At 41.7% G+C, this 19,140-nt stretch overlaps 2 protein-coding genes across 2 annotated transcripts; one reads left to right on the top strand and one right to left on the bottom strand.

Annotated features, from left to right (window-relative positions):
- The first annotated feature begins 499 nt into the window (after positions 1 to 499).
- On the top strand, positions 500 to 15,988 carry disp2 (dispatched RND transporter family member 2). Its single transcript, XM_085142956.1, has 10 exons — positions 500 to 963; positions 4,488 to 4,626; positions 4,726 to 4,979; positions 5,761 to 5,790; positions 5,919 to 6,042; positions 7,323 to 7,438; positions 8,029 to 8,144; positions 10,014 to 10,111; positions 10,344 to 10,502; positions 11,121 to 15,988. Exons 1-10 carry the CDS (start codon positions 869 to 871, stop codon positions 14,448 to 14,450), a joined length of 4,461 nt encoding a protein of 1,486 aa, XP_084999082.1. The 5' UTR covers positions 500 to 868; the 3' UTR covers positions 14,451 to 15,988.
- On the bottom strand, positions 15,975 to 18,701 carry rpusd2 (RNA pseudouridine synthase domain containing 2). The gene is made up of 3 exons (XM_085142966.1): positions 17,934 to 18,701; positions 17,128 to 17,424; positions 15,975 to 17,053 (listed from the first exon to the last, which is right to left on the bottom strand). Exons 1-3 carry the CDS (start codon positions 18,558 to 18,560, stop codon positions 16,247 to 16,249), a joined length of 1,731 nt encoding a protein of 576 aa, XP_084999092.1. The 5' UTR covers positions 18,561 to 18,701; the 3' UTR covers positions 15,975 to 16,246.
- Positions 18,702 to 19,140: the final 439 nt, after the last annotated feature.

Genomic DNA, 19,140 nt, shown 5'->3' with positions numbered 1-19,140 from the left:
CTGATTTTTACATTATGCACAACTTATATAGCTGCACTCCCTACTTACTCAGCTATGATTATTCTTATTTAGGAAGTCTTCATTTGTAACTCTCAAAATCTGTCAAGAATGAAAGGTGCTGTTATTAACGGCTAATTACTGATCTATGAATCATCACTCTCCCAAATGGTATTAATGTAACCGCTGGTTGCAAACCTCTTCATACATAATTTATGAAAGCATCCTTGATTACTGTAATGCAGCAAAGACAATGAAGGGACAGGGCTTAAATCTTTTTTATACATTCTAACTGACTGGTGCAATTTCCACTTACATTTCTAGTAAAAACATGTATTTAAGTGTTTTCCTCTAACTAAAGCACGTCATTATTTAAAATTAATGAATAATGTACTGATTGTCTTAGTCCCTTCCTTTTAAATCGTTAAGGAGGAGAGTATTTCACCCGGCGGTGATTTATGCTCAGCTTTGCTGTGATCAGCAGCAGTTAGCTGTTGTTTCAATTGAGTGCAGCATCTCTGCCTGTGCACCTTCATAATGAGCAGCTGTAGCTCCTGTCTGAGCCGCTTAATCAGCCACCGAGGCTCACCACCCTTCACTCGGTGCTCCAGCACCGCGGCCAGTTGGACAGCGACCATACAGCCTCCTCAGCATCACCGGGGCTCCGCCAATCAGAGCGCAGCTCGGGGCAGATTAACCCAAACAGCCCTAGTGCTGCTCTGTAGTAGAAGCCCCAGAAACAAGCATTTGATCCTCGTGGACTCAGTTCTGGCAGATAGAAAATTAACTGTTTAGTCAACCCGATCTGATATTAGAAGGGATTTATAATTTCTTTAAATAATCAGAAAAAAAAAGGCGGATCGGGAGGAGGATGGATGCTTGCTCAATAATAGGAGAAAGCACGGACGCGATAGTAATGGTTGATTCTCCTGTAGATGAAAAGGAAATTCGGGTGGCTTGTAAAAGGTGGGTTGTTTTTTTTTTTCTTTCTTGTTTGTGGAAACGTCCAAAAGCTTACTGTGTAACTTGATCAGTGGCGATAATGAATGGATGTTAAAAGCAGACATGAAGGTGTGTGTGTGTGTTTACCCCCTGGCTGCTGCTAGTTTCGCTGAATGGTGGGTTACTGAACCCAGCTGTTTCTGCTGTAGACAGTGGGAACAGTACATGACAGGATTCCTGCTGCTGCTGCTGTTGTTCTTGTGTTTCAACATTACTGCAACAACATATATGCTGTCTTAGTTTTAAGAATTTATATTGAATCACTGCATTTTCAGTGATAGCACACTCTATATAAGTGCTTTATGATACTCAGAGCTAGTACCCTGAGTGCCTACTTTAATTTACCACCATACAAAAGACCGTTCCCCTTCTGCTTCTGACAGATTTGCAGGATTCAGTGAGCAGCTCATAAATAGTTGGCTGGAGCTCTTTGCGATCTGTTCAGTGTCATCGTGCTGCTTTAGTCAAACTGGTTCTTTGGGTCACTGATGTCACCCTGTCACTCACTTTGTTCTCAGCCTGTAAAAAAATCTAATGGATAAGAGGCTTCAAACATGAAAGCAGGGCTGGAAACAGCTGAGACCTGTCACCCTTCAGCTCAGCAACAGGCCACATTATTAGTATTATTATTATTATTTCTCTCTCCATGAACACTCCTCACTTGGTTTCGTCACCTATATGCAGAGGCACAGTATCACATTTTTACTCTAATGACACCTCAGGCTTTTAAAGGTTAACAGTCAGCACTCTGCATACAGAGTGTGCTTTTGCGCAGTTCTTCAGCGTGTGTATATGCGTGATTGTCAGGTTAGGAAATTTTGAGAGACGTGACATTGACTGACATCCAGACAGTTGATGCACGAAGCGTGCTGTAGACAAGAAAACAGACAAAGATCTAAAGGGAAATGTTTGGAGAGAGAGACAGAAAGTACAGCTGACAGCCTTTAAGCCTTAGAGATATTCCGGTTCCTCCCGGGGCCACCTTTGAACAACTTTAAGGTGATTTTATACACTCAGTTTCCAACTCAATATCACACACTCAGCAGTCGTATGAAGGACTGTACTGAAGCGCAAACCTGATTTGTGCTTCTTTTCCACTTCATTCAGAGGGCGAAACATTACAATTTCAACTCTACTTTTTTAAAAATGAACATGCTAAATTAGAAGCTTGAAAAATTAATAAACTCTAATTTAAACTATTCATTCGTATGTCATTGTAATGCAAGTCTAATAACAGCCCAGAAATACCCAGCACCTTCCTCAAGTCACAGTTATCAGTTTTTGCTGAAACTGCTTGGTGCTGGCTGTATTTTCCAATGAGTCTGAGATGTAATAATAAGAGGGTTTTCTGATAATTATTGACATTGTCTAGCATCACTGATTATTTATAGTTGTTATATGAGACTTCATTATTTTAAGAGGACTAATAATCTGGCAACAGAGTGTGTGCACGGTGAAAAACGAGCAGCTTTTGTTTCAGCTGTACACTCTGCTGTTCTGATGTAAACTCTGATTTATGAGGTCATTTTGATTTCAGCGCACGCTGCCAGATTCACATTTTTGTCCTAGGTGTCAGGAGTAGCTTGGTGACACCTTTTAGGATGTATTTTTGTATTCGTCCGCTGAATTATTGATAAGATCCAGAATTGAGTTCCTTTGTTAGTGTGTTTGCCTGGGTTGGCCGGCTCTGTGGAAACCATTAAGATGAAAACTCAGGGTCAAACACTGATATCCCACACCCTGTGGTCAAGAGGCAGCCAGGCAGTGTCTCCTAGTATCTTTAATTATATTCCTGTATCAATTCTAAGCTGTAATGAAACACTGGATGGACTGAGTTTCTTATGATTATAGTGAAAATGGTCATATACTAATTTGGAGTGTTTACACTCTGAAGTAGCTTCATCTTGTTTGTTTATTCACTCATGTCAGCGTCTAAGTAGGTCAAACTAGTAGATGAACAAATGCTTTGCGATTAAGAGCTTCTGAGGACTTTATTATTTAGGTCATAACACAATTTTATTGTAACATGAAGACAAAACTCTGAGGTTTTCTTCTTCACTTGGCTCCACTAATAAACTCCATAATCCCTCTGTTTATGTTTACCAATTCAGCAGACTGCTCATCATCATTTGTTCTCCTTATTATGAGACGCAAATAAAACCTTGTGAGGTCAATTAAGCTCTGTTGACTTACTCTGTCGCCATGGTGACTAGGCAGGAAGTGCGGTTGCATCCAGTCTTGCATGGAAAAACAAGCCTGTGGTTGACTTTAAGGAGCTCATGCCCCCTTTCCTGAAGCTACAGCCAAAGGAATACGCAGCTATCCTGTTAGGTCTCTTTATTTTCTGTTGTTTTTATGTAACGTAATCTTGGGGGTAGAAAGTGAAATAAAACTAAATGAATGAATGATTTTAAGGACATGTGATAGAGAAGGAATGAAATGTAAAACAAGAGTCTACAGCCACACTGTTGTAATTAGTTTAGTTGTTGTTTTTTGTGGACACTGTCTTTATATTTCATGACAATCCATAGAATAACACAGAGCATTAGTGCAGGCAGGCTATAAGGTCAAGCACAGCCAAGAATCCCATTACAAGCCACTTTGCAACCCACTTTTTTCCTATACTCCTTTTTAACATGAGTCTAAGTTAATCCCTATCATCTTTGTCATTGTCCATTGTCATTACAGCCTGCTCTGTTCTGCTTTGCTTTGTAGTCAGGCCTCGCTGCTGGGGAGGTCCCAGATTAGAACCATGATGCCCAATTAAAATAGAAATGGAAAGAAAAGGAAAAAAAAGTGGCTTAAGTGAATGTCATTGAAAAAAACTCAAAGGATCACAGAAGTCAGTAGGACTCATCTTCAGGGAACTAAACAAGCGGTCATGTGAGCCTTTCCATAACTGTGTGGGCTAAAGTGGTGAATGCAATAAACCGACACAGCTATACACAGAAGAATGCTTTTAACATGACCAAAGACAGACAGTTTTCACGAGAGCTGCAAAATATATTAGAAAAATATAAAAACAACTACTGAATGCTGCCGTTAGCCACGAACCATCCCTCAGTCTTGTCTTGTGTGTCATCCTAAATAACCACCTACCCCAATGATGGTGACATGAAGTGAAAAAAGTCTCACTCTCTCGCTCATTCTCGATTCCTCCTCCTTCCTCCTACCTTCCGTTTTAATTGGCCCTTCTTCCTTCCAGTGGCTACAGCATGTTATCCAGAGATCCATTCCTTACCTCATTAGCTCAGCTGGGCTGCTCAATTCGCCGTTGAAAATCAGATGAAGTAAGGCAAGAAGTGCATTCAAGAAACTGAGATGTCAGTCACTGTTTACAAGCTGAACTTTTGCACCTTCATTTGAAAAGAGCTGCTGCTTCTTTCACTGCTGCCACTGTCAATCATATCCTCTCTCCTGTTAATATATTTCCATATTTTTATATTTTCATTGACTTCCTCTTCTCCCCATCCGACGTCTCTCCTTAGTGAGATCCCGACGGTTTCTCTGTGCCCCCCTGACAGCTCTGCTGAGGCCCAGTTGACTGTCATCCAGCCTGAAGGGGAGCTATGTGACAGCTGCAGCAGCCTTGGCAGACCCTCTTCTTCCTTTCAGCTCTATCACCAAGTATACCTTAGCATATATATAGGGATGCATTAAATAAGGTGGTGGATTTGGGAGGCAGTGACATCAACAGTCATATTGTTATCTTCCTTCCTCCTTTAGGTTCCCCAGAGTCCCCAGCTTCTAAAATGTCCACACTGCAGTCACTGTGGGCCAATCAAATCAAATGCCTGCCACAGCTGTCATTCAAACACCAGCGTTCCTAATGCTGAAGGAGGAATTGTTGTAAAAGTGGGACACAGCTGTGGTTCTGCCCATCAGTCATCCTGCCATGGACCGGTGAGATGTCACTGGCTGCACGGGTCAAATGAAGGCGGGACACAGAAACCAAAGCAGCAACATGTGGTGACAGTAAGGTGTGTTTTGGAAAATATACTTTGGCTTTTTTTGGCTGTTTTACCTGAAAGTAGATAGTGCAAAAGTCATTGTCTGCATTTCATTTTTTTGTGTGTGTATTCAACGAACTGGATAATTAATGAGCTTCAGTGGTGCCGACAGTCGGATTTGATTACATTAAAGAAAAAAAAAAGTCAAATCTGCTGTTTCATTCCTTTTCGGCTTACTTGTGCTTGGCCATAGCTTCATACTTAATACATGTCTCAACTACCTTGTGGGAAGAGGTCAAAAGTCACATTTATTTATATGACACATTTAAAACAATAGAGTTGAGTGCTGTACATTAAAAGCATATCGCCCCAAGAAAACTACACTGAAATCCAGAAAAAATTGAAAGCAATACACAACATTGAAGGACAATAAATAAAATAAGATAACAATAAAATGAAATCAAAACAAAAACAGACCATAAAATACAATCCTTTAAGTGGATGTCACACTGTCAAGGAGAATAAATGTGTTTATAATAAAGATTTAAATGTGTACCGCCAGAGCTGTGTGGATATGAAGATAGGTAGATTATCCCATAGATGTGTTGCTGATTCTGCAAAAGCTCGATCACCTCTCTGTTTTAATCTGCTTTTAGGCTTGCGTAAGAGCTGCTGGTTAGATGAGGTCAGAGCTCTTATAGAAGAAAATGAATCAACAAATTTGCTTGTTTTTTCACCACATGTGCACAGAGTCATTATAATGATAATAGTTGATTTTTTGTTACTGATAACAGTTTTCTTTTGTGAACAGGGATGGGGGACTGTACTGTATCCTTAGAAAGTAAGTGTGAAAAACCCTTTTTTATCTTAAAAGCCCCAAAGTACTGCAGGTCTCTCTTAATTTCATCATGACGATTCTCTTTTCTTCAGCGACACAGACTGATTCTTTTGCGGTATTTTATTTAACAGTTATTCCCAGGTGATAGTGGACTACCCGTTGGTGGTTCTGATTGGTTGTGCTGTGCTGTTGCTGGGATGCTCACTGGCTGCATTCTTGATTGGCCCACTGCCAGACTTCTCTGACCCATTACTGGTTAGTCTCAAATACATGCGCACACTCACACATTTTAATATTCATTAAATGCATTCCCCAGCTCCAACTACTTAAACCTATTTCTGACCTTAGCCTAAAATCTTAACTCTTTAAAAGAAGTTAGAAGATTTTTATTCCCATTGGGATGCAGGGTTCACAGAGGAAACATACTAACATACCACTGAATGCAAAAAGGTGACTTATTTATAGCATGCATTCTGAACACATGAAACATGAACACATATATAATCACGTTTTGGTTATATGGAGTGATTTGTGTAACACTTTATTAGCTACAGCTGATTGCAAGAGGACATTGTAGTCTCCGGATGCATAGTTAGCCCTCTGTTTCCCGCGATGTTGGTCACCAGTTTTCTTTGCACGCATTGGAAGTGTCCTCAAAGTTGAAATAAGTTTAGCACAAGATCTGCAAACTTTAGAGCACTAAAGTTACGTCTGTCATTACTTCAAGTTGATGAATTTAACTGTGACGTCATGATCTATGCCTTCCACATTGCTAGTAGTCGCTTCCCGAGTGTACATCCTTCATGTACACTTGGGAAATTTAGTCTAATTCCAATCTTCAAAAAGCAGTTTGGTCTTTATGTTCAGAGAAGGCCCCCATGGTTTGCTTTACAATTGGTTTAAAGTCCTCACTGGGCCATGAAAACAAGAACACTCAAGCCTGTACACACAAGCAATCTCCAAATTTTAATCCTAATTTTCTTGCCGCAGCACATGTATCTCTACTGTCAGGTTCTGTTAAATCAACAACACAAACATCCTTCACCACCTTAGGCTGAGTGTGGTTAATTACTGTTCTGCTAATGACTCATGATTTCAGCCATATCCTTCTAGTTCAGTCTAATCTCAGATTCAATGAGCCGCGCTGAATTAGATCACACTTGCTGTCATCTTAATTAAATATACCTTCTCACCTTTGAGATGCATGTTTACAGGATAAACACTGATTAAGAAATCATTCTCAAGTCTCAACAAGCGAATCACAACAATGAATCATGAACGGCAAAGCTAAAAATGATTTACATAAGAAAAGAAGTACGATTATGCCATTGATAAGAGTGCTGCTTTCTTTTTATAAACACCACTCAGTAAAAATATAAGCAAATACAGGCTGCGTATATACATGTTTATTAGACAGCATTTAATTTGCTTGATGCTGATTATATCAGTGGATGCATTGTGTTAAATGGTAACAGCATCTATACTGCCTTTCACTGTGATGTCTGCTTGTGTTTGAAAGTGCTCTCTTTCTACAGGGCTTTCAGCCACGAGGAACATACATCGGAGTTCGCATGTCGAGCTTGTCCAAGCTGCAGGAGAACACTGGCCCTGGGAAAAAACTGTGTCTTTTACCACAGCAGCTCAGTAAAAGGTCAGCAGAAGGTTTTAGTAGAGTGAAGCACACACTGCACCACTGACAGACGCACAGATGTGCTGCTGTAGAAATGGATTTGAGCAACCTGAAGACTGATAACATATTATTATAATTACTTGCAGTAAAAGCTTTGGCAATAGTGACTGTATGCAGACACACTACATACAAAAAGAACGCACACCCTCTTTCAAGTTCTGCTTTCTGTATTGGGAAATAATAAAACAATAATTAATTTGGGCCTTACTAAGTTGTGTTGGATCCTTAAGGTAGAGTACAACCTGAACAGTGTGTAACACAGGGCTAACACAGAGTGGTAGACAACCATTCACACTCTCACATCTACCTCTTATGGAAGTTTATGGAAGACAAATCCAAGACAGAGGAAGACTGAATGTTGGACTTTAACTGAATCCTAACTTTGCAGTATTCCCACTGAATGTATAAATAAGCAGCATGAATAATAATGGGAAAAAAAAACAGCTAGTGTCTATTGTGCTTATCCCAAGTGCTAAAAAAAATATTGCAAATTAAAAAATGTTAAAATCAAAATGCTAAAAAGAGCATCTGTCTGGTTTTATATGTGTTAGATTTGGAGGAACTATCAGCAGAGAAAGTAGCAGTGGCCACGACACCTCCAAAGCTCGAATGAAAAGGATGCCGGCCAGGGACTCCACTCTAGACACCTTCCTCTGCGATTCTCCAGGTGAGAAAACCCTGATCAGTTTAAGCTTTTCAGTAAAATAAACTTTTAAGTTTTTAAAACTTAAACGAATGAAATCTCGTTGTTTTCACACTGTAGATCTACAAGGGTTAAGAGTAATATGTATCTCTGCTGGCCATGACAAACTAAAACGTTAGAAAATTAAAAGGAGATAACTATGCATGTGTGAATGCAGCCGATTCATTTCAATTTAATCCACCTCTATAAACTGTATTTAAAAACTGTGAATGTTGGGCAAAACACTGGAGCTTAGTAAAGAGTCATTAGCGGTCTCTGCAAACAGAATGAAAGCACAACATAAAAGTGACCACTTAAATACAAGTTCACAAAGAAAAGTTGCAGATCAAATAAGTTTTTTGAGAGCTTTTCTTTGGGAATGGTATTCCTGATTTTCTTCTTTAAGCTCTGCTTTGATATAGTTTTCTGTTAGATCAAAGACTTCTTTTTAAAATACGGAAAGTAGGGCTGGGTATCGTCACTGATTTCTAGAATCGATTCAATTCCGATTCACAAGGTCCCGAATCATTCGATCCACGATTCGATTTAATTCGATTCGATTCGATTCAATTCGATTTGAATCTGGGAAATTTTGACAGTCAGAAATATTATAATTCAGATCAGTACATTTACATATTTTTGTATCAATAAAAAGGAAGCTGACACTTTCCAGACTTTATCAAAGGTGTGAGCATCACAGCAGATGCCTTTGTGTCAAAGTAGCTGAAGATAAAACACAGAAAAACATGAAGGCAATTTTCCTGGCCTGGGATTTAATAAAAATATTCTGCAGTACATCAAAAACGAAAGAAAACCATTAATCAACACATGAACGTTACCTCTGAAGTTACAGCGGTTTTATTAGAGACACAGCGTTTTGCATTTTGCATAATTTTAAAAAGTTGAAATTTGTTCAATATTGAACGGCAGAAATTAGGTTTTCTTTTCGGAAGTAAGTAAAACGAAAAAAAAAAATGTCGGCTGACAGCGCTGTAAACAACGGTAGACTTGTGGGTAACAAGCAAGCGAATAATGCAGAAAACAGACAGACAGGGAGAGACAGAGAGAGAGAGGGAGAGAGAGAGAGCTGTGCATGAAGTGTGATTTTAACGTGGTGGAAGCAAAACAGCAAAAGTAAGAGGGAATTCATGATGATGTTTATGTGAAGCGTAGTTTGGATCTTCTTTTGCTGCTGGTTCGGTCAGTATTGAGAGAGATAAAACTAACAGCTTTATGATCAGCGCAAAAAGGGCGTAAACACACAGCGCGGACCCGCGGATCAGAATCAGCCCGACCGTCAGCTGAGAAAGGCGACATCTCACTGATTCTGATCCATCGGCAGGTCCGTGCTGTGTGTTTACATTTTTGTGCAGAATCCGTGTTCCTGCTCTCATTTACTGTCTTAGCTGTTTGGTGGTTGTTGAAATTTTGTGATCTTTCACCTGAGATTCTGGCATTTCGGGCAAAATAAATTTATATTAAAAAAATCGATTCAGGATTTTAATGAATCGATTTTATGTTATCCAAGCCAGAATCGATTTTAATCGATAAATCGATTATAAAAACCCACCCCTAACGGAAAGCTCCCTAAATAGATTTATTAGCAATCCCAAGCCCTGAGGTTTGCATTTTATTGAAGTTAGACTAATTTCTATTCACAGCCAACACTGACGCCAGAATAAAACACACAAAATTTGTAGTTTGCTTGCTTTCATCCCTATGGGTTCATACCTCAGAGCCCTTGACAAGGGTCTGCAAACATTCTGAGCATTTCTGACGACCCCTGTGAACTGAGGAATCACGGCTGGTCATCTTGTTCCTGCATGGTGACTCCATCTGTCTCTCTCCACACAGGCGAGCGTTTTGCCCAGCTGGTGTTTCGATCAGAAAACTCAGCCAGTCTCTGGAGTCTGAAGGCGATCCACGCCATGTGTGAGATGGAACAATCCAGGGTTCGTCATGTTCTACTCACTCCTTTCTGTCAACTTTGCTGAAACATTTAGTCATCGTCTCCTCTCTCTCACTTTTTCAGTTTAATACAGTGGCTGTGTTCCACATTTTAATCCATCTCCTCCAATAAAAATCACTCTACATCATCTTGTGTGAAATTAGTTCTTTTTTTTAAATGAAATAGCTTTAAATCTGGGCATGCATTCAAAAAAACCTTTGCCTCCTCTGAAACAGATTCGCTCCCAGGCCCAGTTCCAGGACCTGTGCCAGCAGCATGTGAGGGTGAAGGCTGAGGGAATGTCCAAGAGCGGCTGTTGTCCAAGCTGGTCTCTGGGGAATTACTTGGCAGTCCTTACTAATGCGTCCCGCTGCCTCAGCCTCACCTCACAGCAAGTACTGAAACTTTCTTCTCATTTTCAAAATTATAAAACAAAACAAAATAAAACAAGCAAAGGGATATCAGCTCATCAGACCAGTCCTTTTTATTTTGTAAATTGTACTTTGTAGGAGCACGTTCTTGTCACGTTCAAGAAGACATTTGAAAACCTGATCTTGTCCTCAGCATTGTTTGGTAAAGTAACCCAAGCAGAAAGTTGACCATTACAAGCTTTTAACTGCACCTCCAGTCATAATGAGCAAAAATCCAATTAAACCATGTTCAGTTTAAATATACTGTGTGTGAAATCTCACCTTTAGATGTCAGTAGATTGCAATCAAGTACATAATCGTAGCTACGGAGGCCACTGCAGGGCAAACAACTCTGGCTGCTGTTGTAGTTGGTCAGTCGACTGTTGTCCAACTGAGGACATCAGCTGGTAAAGCATTATTATGCAGATATCCCTGTGACGTGGCATTTAATTTTCTTTCAGAAAGAAAATGTGCTTATTTTACAAAAGGTTAAAAGAGCATGGATATGTGTGAGCAATGCAAACTCAGTAAGCACTTAATTATAGCTCACTTCTGTTGTGTTATCTTGTGGTTTTATTTTCCATTGTCCTTCTCTCATACCAGGTTTCTGAGTCTCTGAACCTTCTGCGGAAATGTGCGCCATACTATCATGAAGGACATCTAGTTGAAGCCTGTGCCCAGAGACCCAAACATGGCAGCTGTTCCTCGGTTCCCTCCCGCTGCAAACAATCCCGCGTGGTGTTCCAAATCCTGCACTTTCTGGTTGACAAAGACTTTCTTGGACCGCAGACTGTTGAATACCAAATTCCCACACTGAAGTACAGTCTTCTTTTCCTACCTGTAGACAAAGGAGAACATATGATGGAGATATACATGAATAGCCTTGAAGGCAGGGATCTAACCTACAATAATACGACTATTACTGGCATAGACTTTGGCATTAAGCAGGCTCTGTTTGAGTATTACCTGACAAGAGATTCAGTTTACCCTGTCCTAGCTGTTGTATCACTTCTGTTCACTATGGCTCTATACCTCCACTCGCTCTTCATAGTAGCGCTATCTGTAATAGCAATCACCGGCTCCCTTCTAACATCCTATTTTTTCTACAAAGTAGCATTTCGTCTGACTTTCTTTCCTCTGGTCAACCTGTCAGCAGCTCTTATTCTCTTGGGAAGCTGCTCCAATCAGGTTTTCATCTTCACTGACTTTTGGAATCTGCAGCTATCCCAAAATCCTTCAGCTTCCCTGGAAAAGAGAGTAAACAGAGCTTTGCAGGAAGTTGGCTATTTGATTTTAGCATCAGGGCTGACCTCCAGTGCAGCTTTTTTCTCTGGTTATCTCAGCAGCATCACAGCAATCAGATGCTTCTCCATTTATCTCGGAACTGCCTCTTTAATCAGCTCCCTCTTGGCACTGGTGTGGCTGCCGTGTTCGTTCATTCTGCGTGAGCGCTACACAAAAATGTCTTCTGCATCTGCGGCAGCGCAAGGATGGAACCCCTGCTGCTCCAAAAGCACGGGTGGCTTTTGGGACACGAGTTCACGCAAGAGATGCCTCTTCAGCCTTGGGCAGAAGCTGAGAGAATTAAATCGTGGTCTCACTGACACCTCCAATTTATTATTTCTGAAAATCCTGCCCTGTGGAGTTGTAAAGTTTAGATACATTTGGGTTTGCTGGTTTGCAGTGCTCGCTGCTGGAGGCATGTACATGTCATGCATAGACCCGGGCATGAAACTGCCAGCTCTTGAGAGCAGGGTCACCCAACTGTTCCGCTCCAGTCACCCATTTGAGCGATATGACGCAGAGTACCGTCACATGTTCATGTTTGAGAGGCAGAGAAATGGAGAGGATAAGCCTGTTACGTTGATGCTTGTTTGGGGCATCAAACCGACTGACAACGGAGACCACTTTAACCCAAGAAGCAATGGCTCTTTAGTTCTTGACCCTGACTTTAACATGAGCCGACCTGATGCTCAGGTTTGGTTGCGGGAGCTGTGTGGACGGGTTCAGAACCAAAGCTTTCACTCTCCTTCATCACCTGAAGATAAAGATGCAATGACAGATAATACCTGCCTCGTAGAGCAGCTAATACACTGGATATCTGTCAGGAGGTGCTCAGAGATCGATGACGCCCTTCATTTCTGCTGTAATGACATCCCATTCCCCTACCCTCCCAGCGTTTTTGAGAACTGCCTAAGCATGATGCTGGCAGAGAGGTATGCCGAGGGCCATCTGGCACACAGCGGAGGGGTATACTTCCAGCCAGATGGCAGGGTTGCTGCCCTCGTGCTGGCATTCAAAACTACATACTTCTACAGCTTCAACTTTAGCAGAACCAGTGTTTTTTACAGAGAAATCCTGACATGGTTTAACAGAGAGATATCAGGAGCACCACAAGGGCTGGAGAACGGCTGGTTTATCAGTCAGCTGTCTCTTTTTGACCTGCAGCAGTCTTTAAGCTCAGAGACTCTAGTAGTAGCTGGCTTTTCAGTAGCACTCACATGTGCTTTGCTTCTTTTAACCACATGGAATATTCCACTGAGCATATATGGAACAATAGCCGTAGGAGGCAGTGTGTTTGTCACTGTCGGCCTCCTTGTTCTTCTTGAATGGCAGCTGTGTGGCACAGAGGCTCTGTTTATATCATCTGCCGCAGGGCTGTCAGTCGATTTTATTGCCAACTATTGCATATCCTACAGCTTAGCTCCACATTCAGATAAAATTGGCAAAGTAGCACATGCCACTAAAAGGATGGGATGTCCTGTAGCAATAGTTTCTGGTGCTTTTTTCTTCATAGGGATCATCATGTTACCTGCCACGGCCTTGTTCTTCAGAAAGCTTGGGATTTTTCTGTTTTTGGTCAAATGTGTAGCGTGTGGATTTGCAACCTTCTTTTTCCAGTCCCTGTGCTGTTTTTGTGGACCCCAGAAAAACTGTGGAATGATCACACTGCCGTGTTTTTCCGACCAAACGGACGGTATGCTTTCTTCTTGTTCTGAGCCTGGCTCTTTGTCAACTTCTGCGGCTAACGGGGCATTTGGTAAATCTAGAGTGAGGAGGAGTTATGACAAAGAAGCAGGCGGTTATCTCTATCCCAACCATCGTCAGCACAGGCAGAAACAGACTGCAGGAAGTGGCTGCGGGAATCAAGGGCCCGAGCAGTACGAGCTGCAGCCATTGGCCTATCGCCTGAGTGACAGCTTTGAGAACAGCACCTGCACCAGTAAACTGTCAAACCGGCCCTCTGTGCTTTCTGATGAGATTGAGTACTGTGAGGGAGATGTGGCGAGGGATATCATGGATGGGGAGAGTGAGGAGACATGTAGCCATCAACAGAAAATCTGCCAACCACCACCAGCCGTCCAGACCTCATCTCCTTACAAAGAAAACACTCTATGCCCACCAGGCCTGGCTGAAGAAGATGTAGCTAAGGACAAGTTGCTGTGTAAAACCTGCAGGAGTCAGTCTGTCAGGGTGAAACACTGGAGCAATACATCATCCTCATCGTCAAGCATGGAAGAGACCATCATCAGCCATACACTGGAGACTGACCAGTCATCACTCTGCAAGGATGAAAATACCTTAGGGGAGACGTGCTATCACCCTCATCGCTCACATAAAGGACGTCACCTCTCCCTGTCTCAGAGCTCCTGTGAGGGTCTGGAGGAGTCCTGCGAAACGTGCCTCAGTGACATCGAACCAGGATCTTCGAACACACAGCAGCAAGAAGGAGAGGCAGAGGTCCACTTACAGCCAGGACACCTTAATGGGAGGAGAGATGCACTTCGTCTCTCACTGAAAGAAATCGTTTATGAGACTTGTGGCAAGGGTCGCACCAGCCACAGCGAGGAAGTGGTGATTTTACCCAACAGTAAGCCAGACTTACCAGATGTTTGGATAAAGAGAGACGGACAGCGGGAAGATACTTGTTAAAGAGAGCTGGAGAAAATCTTGAAAACACTGTGGATTTGACTCTTAATTTATACATATAAAAAATTTTAAACAAAACAACTGAACTTATACAATCACAGTTGATAGAAAAGGAGCATACATTGTTACATTTGTATATTACACAAAGGAAATACAAGCCAACTGCAAATGTAACACGACAGCATGTTTGTCCAGTGTTGTTTCATCGTTTGTTACAAAAGAGGTCAGAGCATGAGCGTGTCTTCAGCTAAAGGTTAAAACTGAAAGCATGACAGCAAAAGATGAAGCTTTCTATCCAGCCACAGTTTTGCACAAATGCCACATTTGAATATTAACTGCAGCTCGTTATCGACACAGAAACTATCCGAGTGCTGCACCTGCTGCCTGCAGAACTTACTTTGTGCCTGGAACTTTTTAACTTCTGAACCTGGACGCTCTGCACAGACTGGGTTTCTCCAAGCTGGGATTGACCCCTATGAGCCATATGCACTCATAGATTTAAATGTGAGATATAGAGAGACAGAGCTGTGCGGGGTGTGCCTGCGCGCAAAGCCGCAAACAGTTTATGAGCATGACTCAATCATTATCACGTTTAGAGAAGCAGACAACTGTCAGTGGGTTCTGCACTCTGTGGGGATAACATGTACAGTATGTCTTTTGTGATGATAATGTAGAGAATCACTAACCTACAGTTCGCAGTGTGTATCATGTGTGGTGTCTTGGCTTGCTTTTAATGTTTCACTTTCAAATTAACGGTCATGCTGTTTATTCTCGTGTCAGTGCCAAAACAATGTAATGTTCACTCATGTGCTGATTTCCAAGGGGCAAAGTGGTGTCTAACAGACTTAACACTAAGGTTTATACACTTAAGGTGCATACTATTCAGGATCCACAGATGTCAGTAAGCCTTAGCAGAATTAGGAGGAGCTTGAATTTCTGTTTTAAAAGCAGTAATTGTGCCATCACAAGCAGCTGCATCAACAGTCAATTTTCCATACAGATCTTGCTGCAGTGTTAAGAGAAACTCCTGACAGGCGACCTTGATCCACACTGCAAAGCATTTAACAGTATTTATGACATGAACGGCATGTGTCAAATGTCTTTCAAACGGTTGTTTCAAAGCAGCTGAAATTTTGTGATGTGCAAAAAAAAAAAAAAAAAGTGTCCTAAAGTAAGTAAAATTTGATATGTTTATGGTCCTTTATATGTATAACACAAAGAAGTGTTGAAGGTGCAGTGGCTGTGATTAAGCGAGGACCTTAAGAAGAAAGATTTGCCATAAAATGTGCCTATGAGCGAGGTTATTTTCAAGACTTTTCATTGCAGAGGTGTTTTTGTCACTTGATATCTTGACTGTATAATCAAACATCTTTAACCAGCCTTCACTTTGGGTCACTCAGCAGAATAACCTTGCCTTATAGACAAAGGTAATCAATCACAGGCTTTCTATAAACAAAAAGATAAAGGTCACCACCACTCTTATTTATAGCTGTCAATGTTGATTTTTCACAAAAATGAAATAAAACATTTTATTTTCCTGCAGACTGGCTTTTGATTTATTTCAAATGTTCGCTGTGGTACAAGACAGATTACAGACTTTGTGGATAATGTTAAATTAAAATAGACCTCAAGGTGAAATGAGAACCACTCCAATCTTAACTCATATTTGCTTTCAAAGCAGCAAAACATTTTTGTTTTTGGTTCTAAATCAAAAAATTAAAAACCAAAATCTCTTTGAGGATTAATGATTGTCTGAAGATTAAATGTCAAAGCCGTCAGCAGCATTCATCTGGTCTGTTCTAATCTGCCTCCACCCAGTCCTCTTTTGCCCAGTCAGGTAATTGTGTGGAATATTCGAAGTCAGGTCCTTTGTAGCGTAAAGCGTGAAGATACATGATGAGTTCCTTCTCTGTGGGGTCTGGCCGCACTAGTTTACATTCACTACATAGGTGGTCTGGAGGAGTTTTCTGACTAGAATCATTTGCCCCAGTTTCATTTCCATGTGATTTGACTGGTTGAGGGTTCTGACAGTCTTTAACGGTGTTGTTGTCATTTACTGCCTCAATGCAATCTAACTTCTTGTCACTGCCACAAGCATCTACCTGTACTGGACAACTTTCTTCGCTTTTGTCAGATTCAGTGGTTCCAGCTGATTTGTCCATTTTCTCAGGGGCTTTATTTTTGTCTGCCTTGTGTGCAATGCCAATGCAGTCATCTGCAATATCCAGCATGTTAAAATTTTCCTGAGAGCGATGTTCTTCTACCAGCGCCTGCAGAAGCTCTTCATCACTCTTCCCCACAAGTCCCCCCTTCCCTCTGTGAGGACCCCAGGCTGATGACCCATAGACGGGATCATTAAGGATGGGAAAACCCAGGTACTGAAGGTGGACCCTGATCTGGTGTGTGCGACCAGTAAGGGGTAAACAGCGGACCACACTTGTTTTTCCGTTAAAGCTAAGCCTCTGGAAGACGGTCCGGCACTCCTTTCCTTTTGGGTCAACACGACAGAGGCCAATTTTGAAAGAAACAACCAGGATGGGTTCTTCACAGATCACCTCATCCTCTGGAAACTCCCCCTCCACTCGGCAGACATACTCCTTTTCAAGCTGAAAGAGACAGAAGATGTAAGGAACCTGTGGAGACGTTTTGAAAACAAAAGTGCAAAACGTGCTCAACATACCTGTCTGTCTCTCACCATCTGGTCCAGTTTCTTAGAGGTCTCAAGCGTCCTGGCAAACAGCAAGACTCCAGAGGTGAGCCTGTCCAGCCTGTGGACTGTATGCAGCTCAGAGATGCCAAACTCCTTCCCCAGAATGAAAATCACTGTGTTGTGGCGGAATCGGCCACAAGGGTGCACAGGGATGGAGGCAGGCTTATCGACCACAAGCACTTCGCCATCATCTACCAGAATCTCCAGTGGTCTGCCAACTACAGGGGGCTCGTGGCGGTGTACAGTGTTCCTCAAGTGATCATTATTCTGTGCATGGTGAGGGAAAAGTTAAGTGTTTGCCCACCTCAAACAAGGCCATCCAATACCACCAGGTGACTTTTAGAAATCAGAGTATCAAGATTTGGATAGCTACCAATTTAATGACATGAAGGGTTGTTCTTTACAGCTACCACATGTCAAATATTTGATCCTTTCATTGCAAGCTACAATATAGAACAAAAGTAATCAGATTTTACTGACTGATCATTTGGCAACATGAATTTGGTGAATAATGTAGCCATGGCATAAAGTCAATACCTTGTATTAGTATCCCACAAATGGTAAATGGCCTGTATTTGTATAGCGCTTTACACGTCCCTAAGGACCCCAAAGCGCTTTACACGTTCAGTCATCCACCCATTCACACACTGGTGATGGCAAGCTACATTGTAGCCACAGCTGCCCTGGGGCGCACTGACAGAGGCAACTGTCAGTGCTAACTAGATCCCGTTTACCTCCCCCTATTAAAGGTTATACTATGGACTTATGAGACTAACCCTGAGCACCACAGATAGATCCTCCACAGGTGTCTCGTTGAGGCGGATGCGACCCTCTTTAGCGGCCTTCTGATAATACTCAATGGACTCAGCTCTGAACTCATTCTTAAACACATCCAAAAGGCTCGTTCCAATCCACCGACCTTTGCAGTAGGTCTTAAAGTCAAAGTAATACGGATAGACTTTACGAAGCCCAGCCTCGAAGTAGTATGACGTCTCGTTGAAATGCTCTTGGCTAAAGCTCACACCTGGGTTGCGTTTCTGCGGTGGGGGGATATATCTCTCGCCCGGACGGAGCTTCTTCCCACCGGCTCCTCTCCGTCTCTTACCTCTGCCGCTTGTCTCTTTGTCGTCCGTGTCGTCGTTTTTGCGTTTGCCGGTTTCTGACGCCTCTACCGCCGTAGTTTGCTCCACGGGTACAGGCGTGTTTACATTTCCCAGTGTTCCCGACTCAATACCCGCCTGCTCCATAGCCCAGCTGCTCTTTCTACACTGTGGAAAATTAAGAAAACTCAGAAACCGATTCGCTTTCTCGCAGGCAGAAACAAAATAAACTCCGCGACAATGAACGCCACACTGACTCAGAAAGAAAGATAATAAGCTTCCAAACGGCACCCTCACGTGCATCGCTCGTTAGCTAGAGGTCCTTCAAGCCACACGCGCGCGCCGTGATGACGTTTGTAGTCCAATCAGCGCTCCCTGAAGTTTAAACCAAACTATCAAACCCAATCCTGCATCCCATTTTGCACTTAACCATTAAAAGTAGACTGTTTGTTGTTATGTGTTTTAATGTATTATTTTTTGTCATAAAATGTATTTTTTTGTTACAAATTAAGTTCTATTCACACGAAATATAAATGACAGTATGTTTGTGTTTGTTCATGATCATGTTTTTATGCTCTAGTCCTTGTAGCTTCTCACGATACCAATTCCCTTAATACTTCTTTGTGCCACAAAGTGATTTTTGATGTGTTTCTTAATGTATAATGTTTGCCTATATTTAATAGACTCTAATTAAATAATTTATGAAGTTATAAAATAAAGAAATTACCTGTTTTGCAAGTGTCTTTAAAACTCTGTGTTACTGCACCTACATTATAGTGATATGCGTTCGTTTTTACCCTTCAAATGTTCTTTTTGGCTCAATTAATGTATAATTCATGACAGATTATAGGCCTAAAAGACATTTAAAATAGTATAAATACAG

The sequence above is a fragment of the Neolamprologus multifasciatus genome, chromosome 19 (genome assembly GCF_963576455.1).
Source record: "Neolamprologus multifasciatus chromosome 19, fNeoMul1.2, whole genome shotgun sequence".
Classification (NCBI taxonomy): domain Eukaryota; kingdom Metazoa; phylum Chordata; class Actinopteri; order Cichliformes; family Cichlidae; genus Neolamprologus; species Neolamprologus multifasciatus.
The sequence above is the reverse complement of the archived record's forward strand: the minus strand, read 5'-3'. Positions and strand labels throughout refer to the sequence as shown.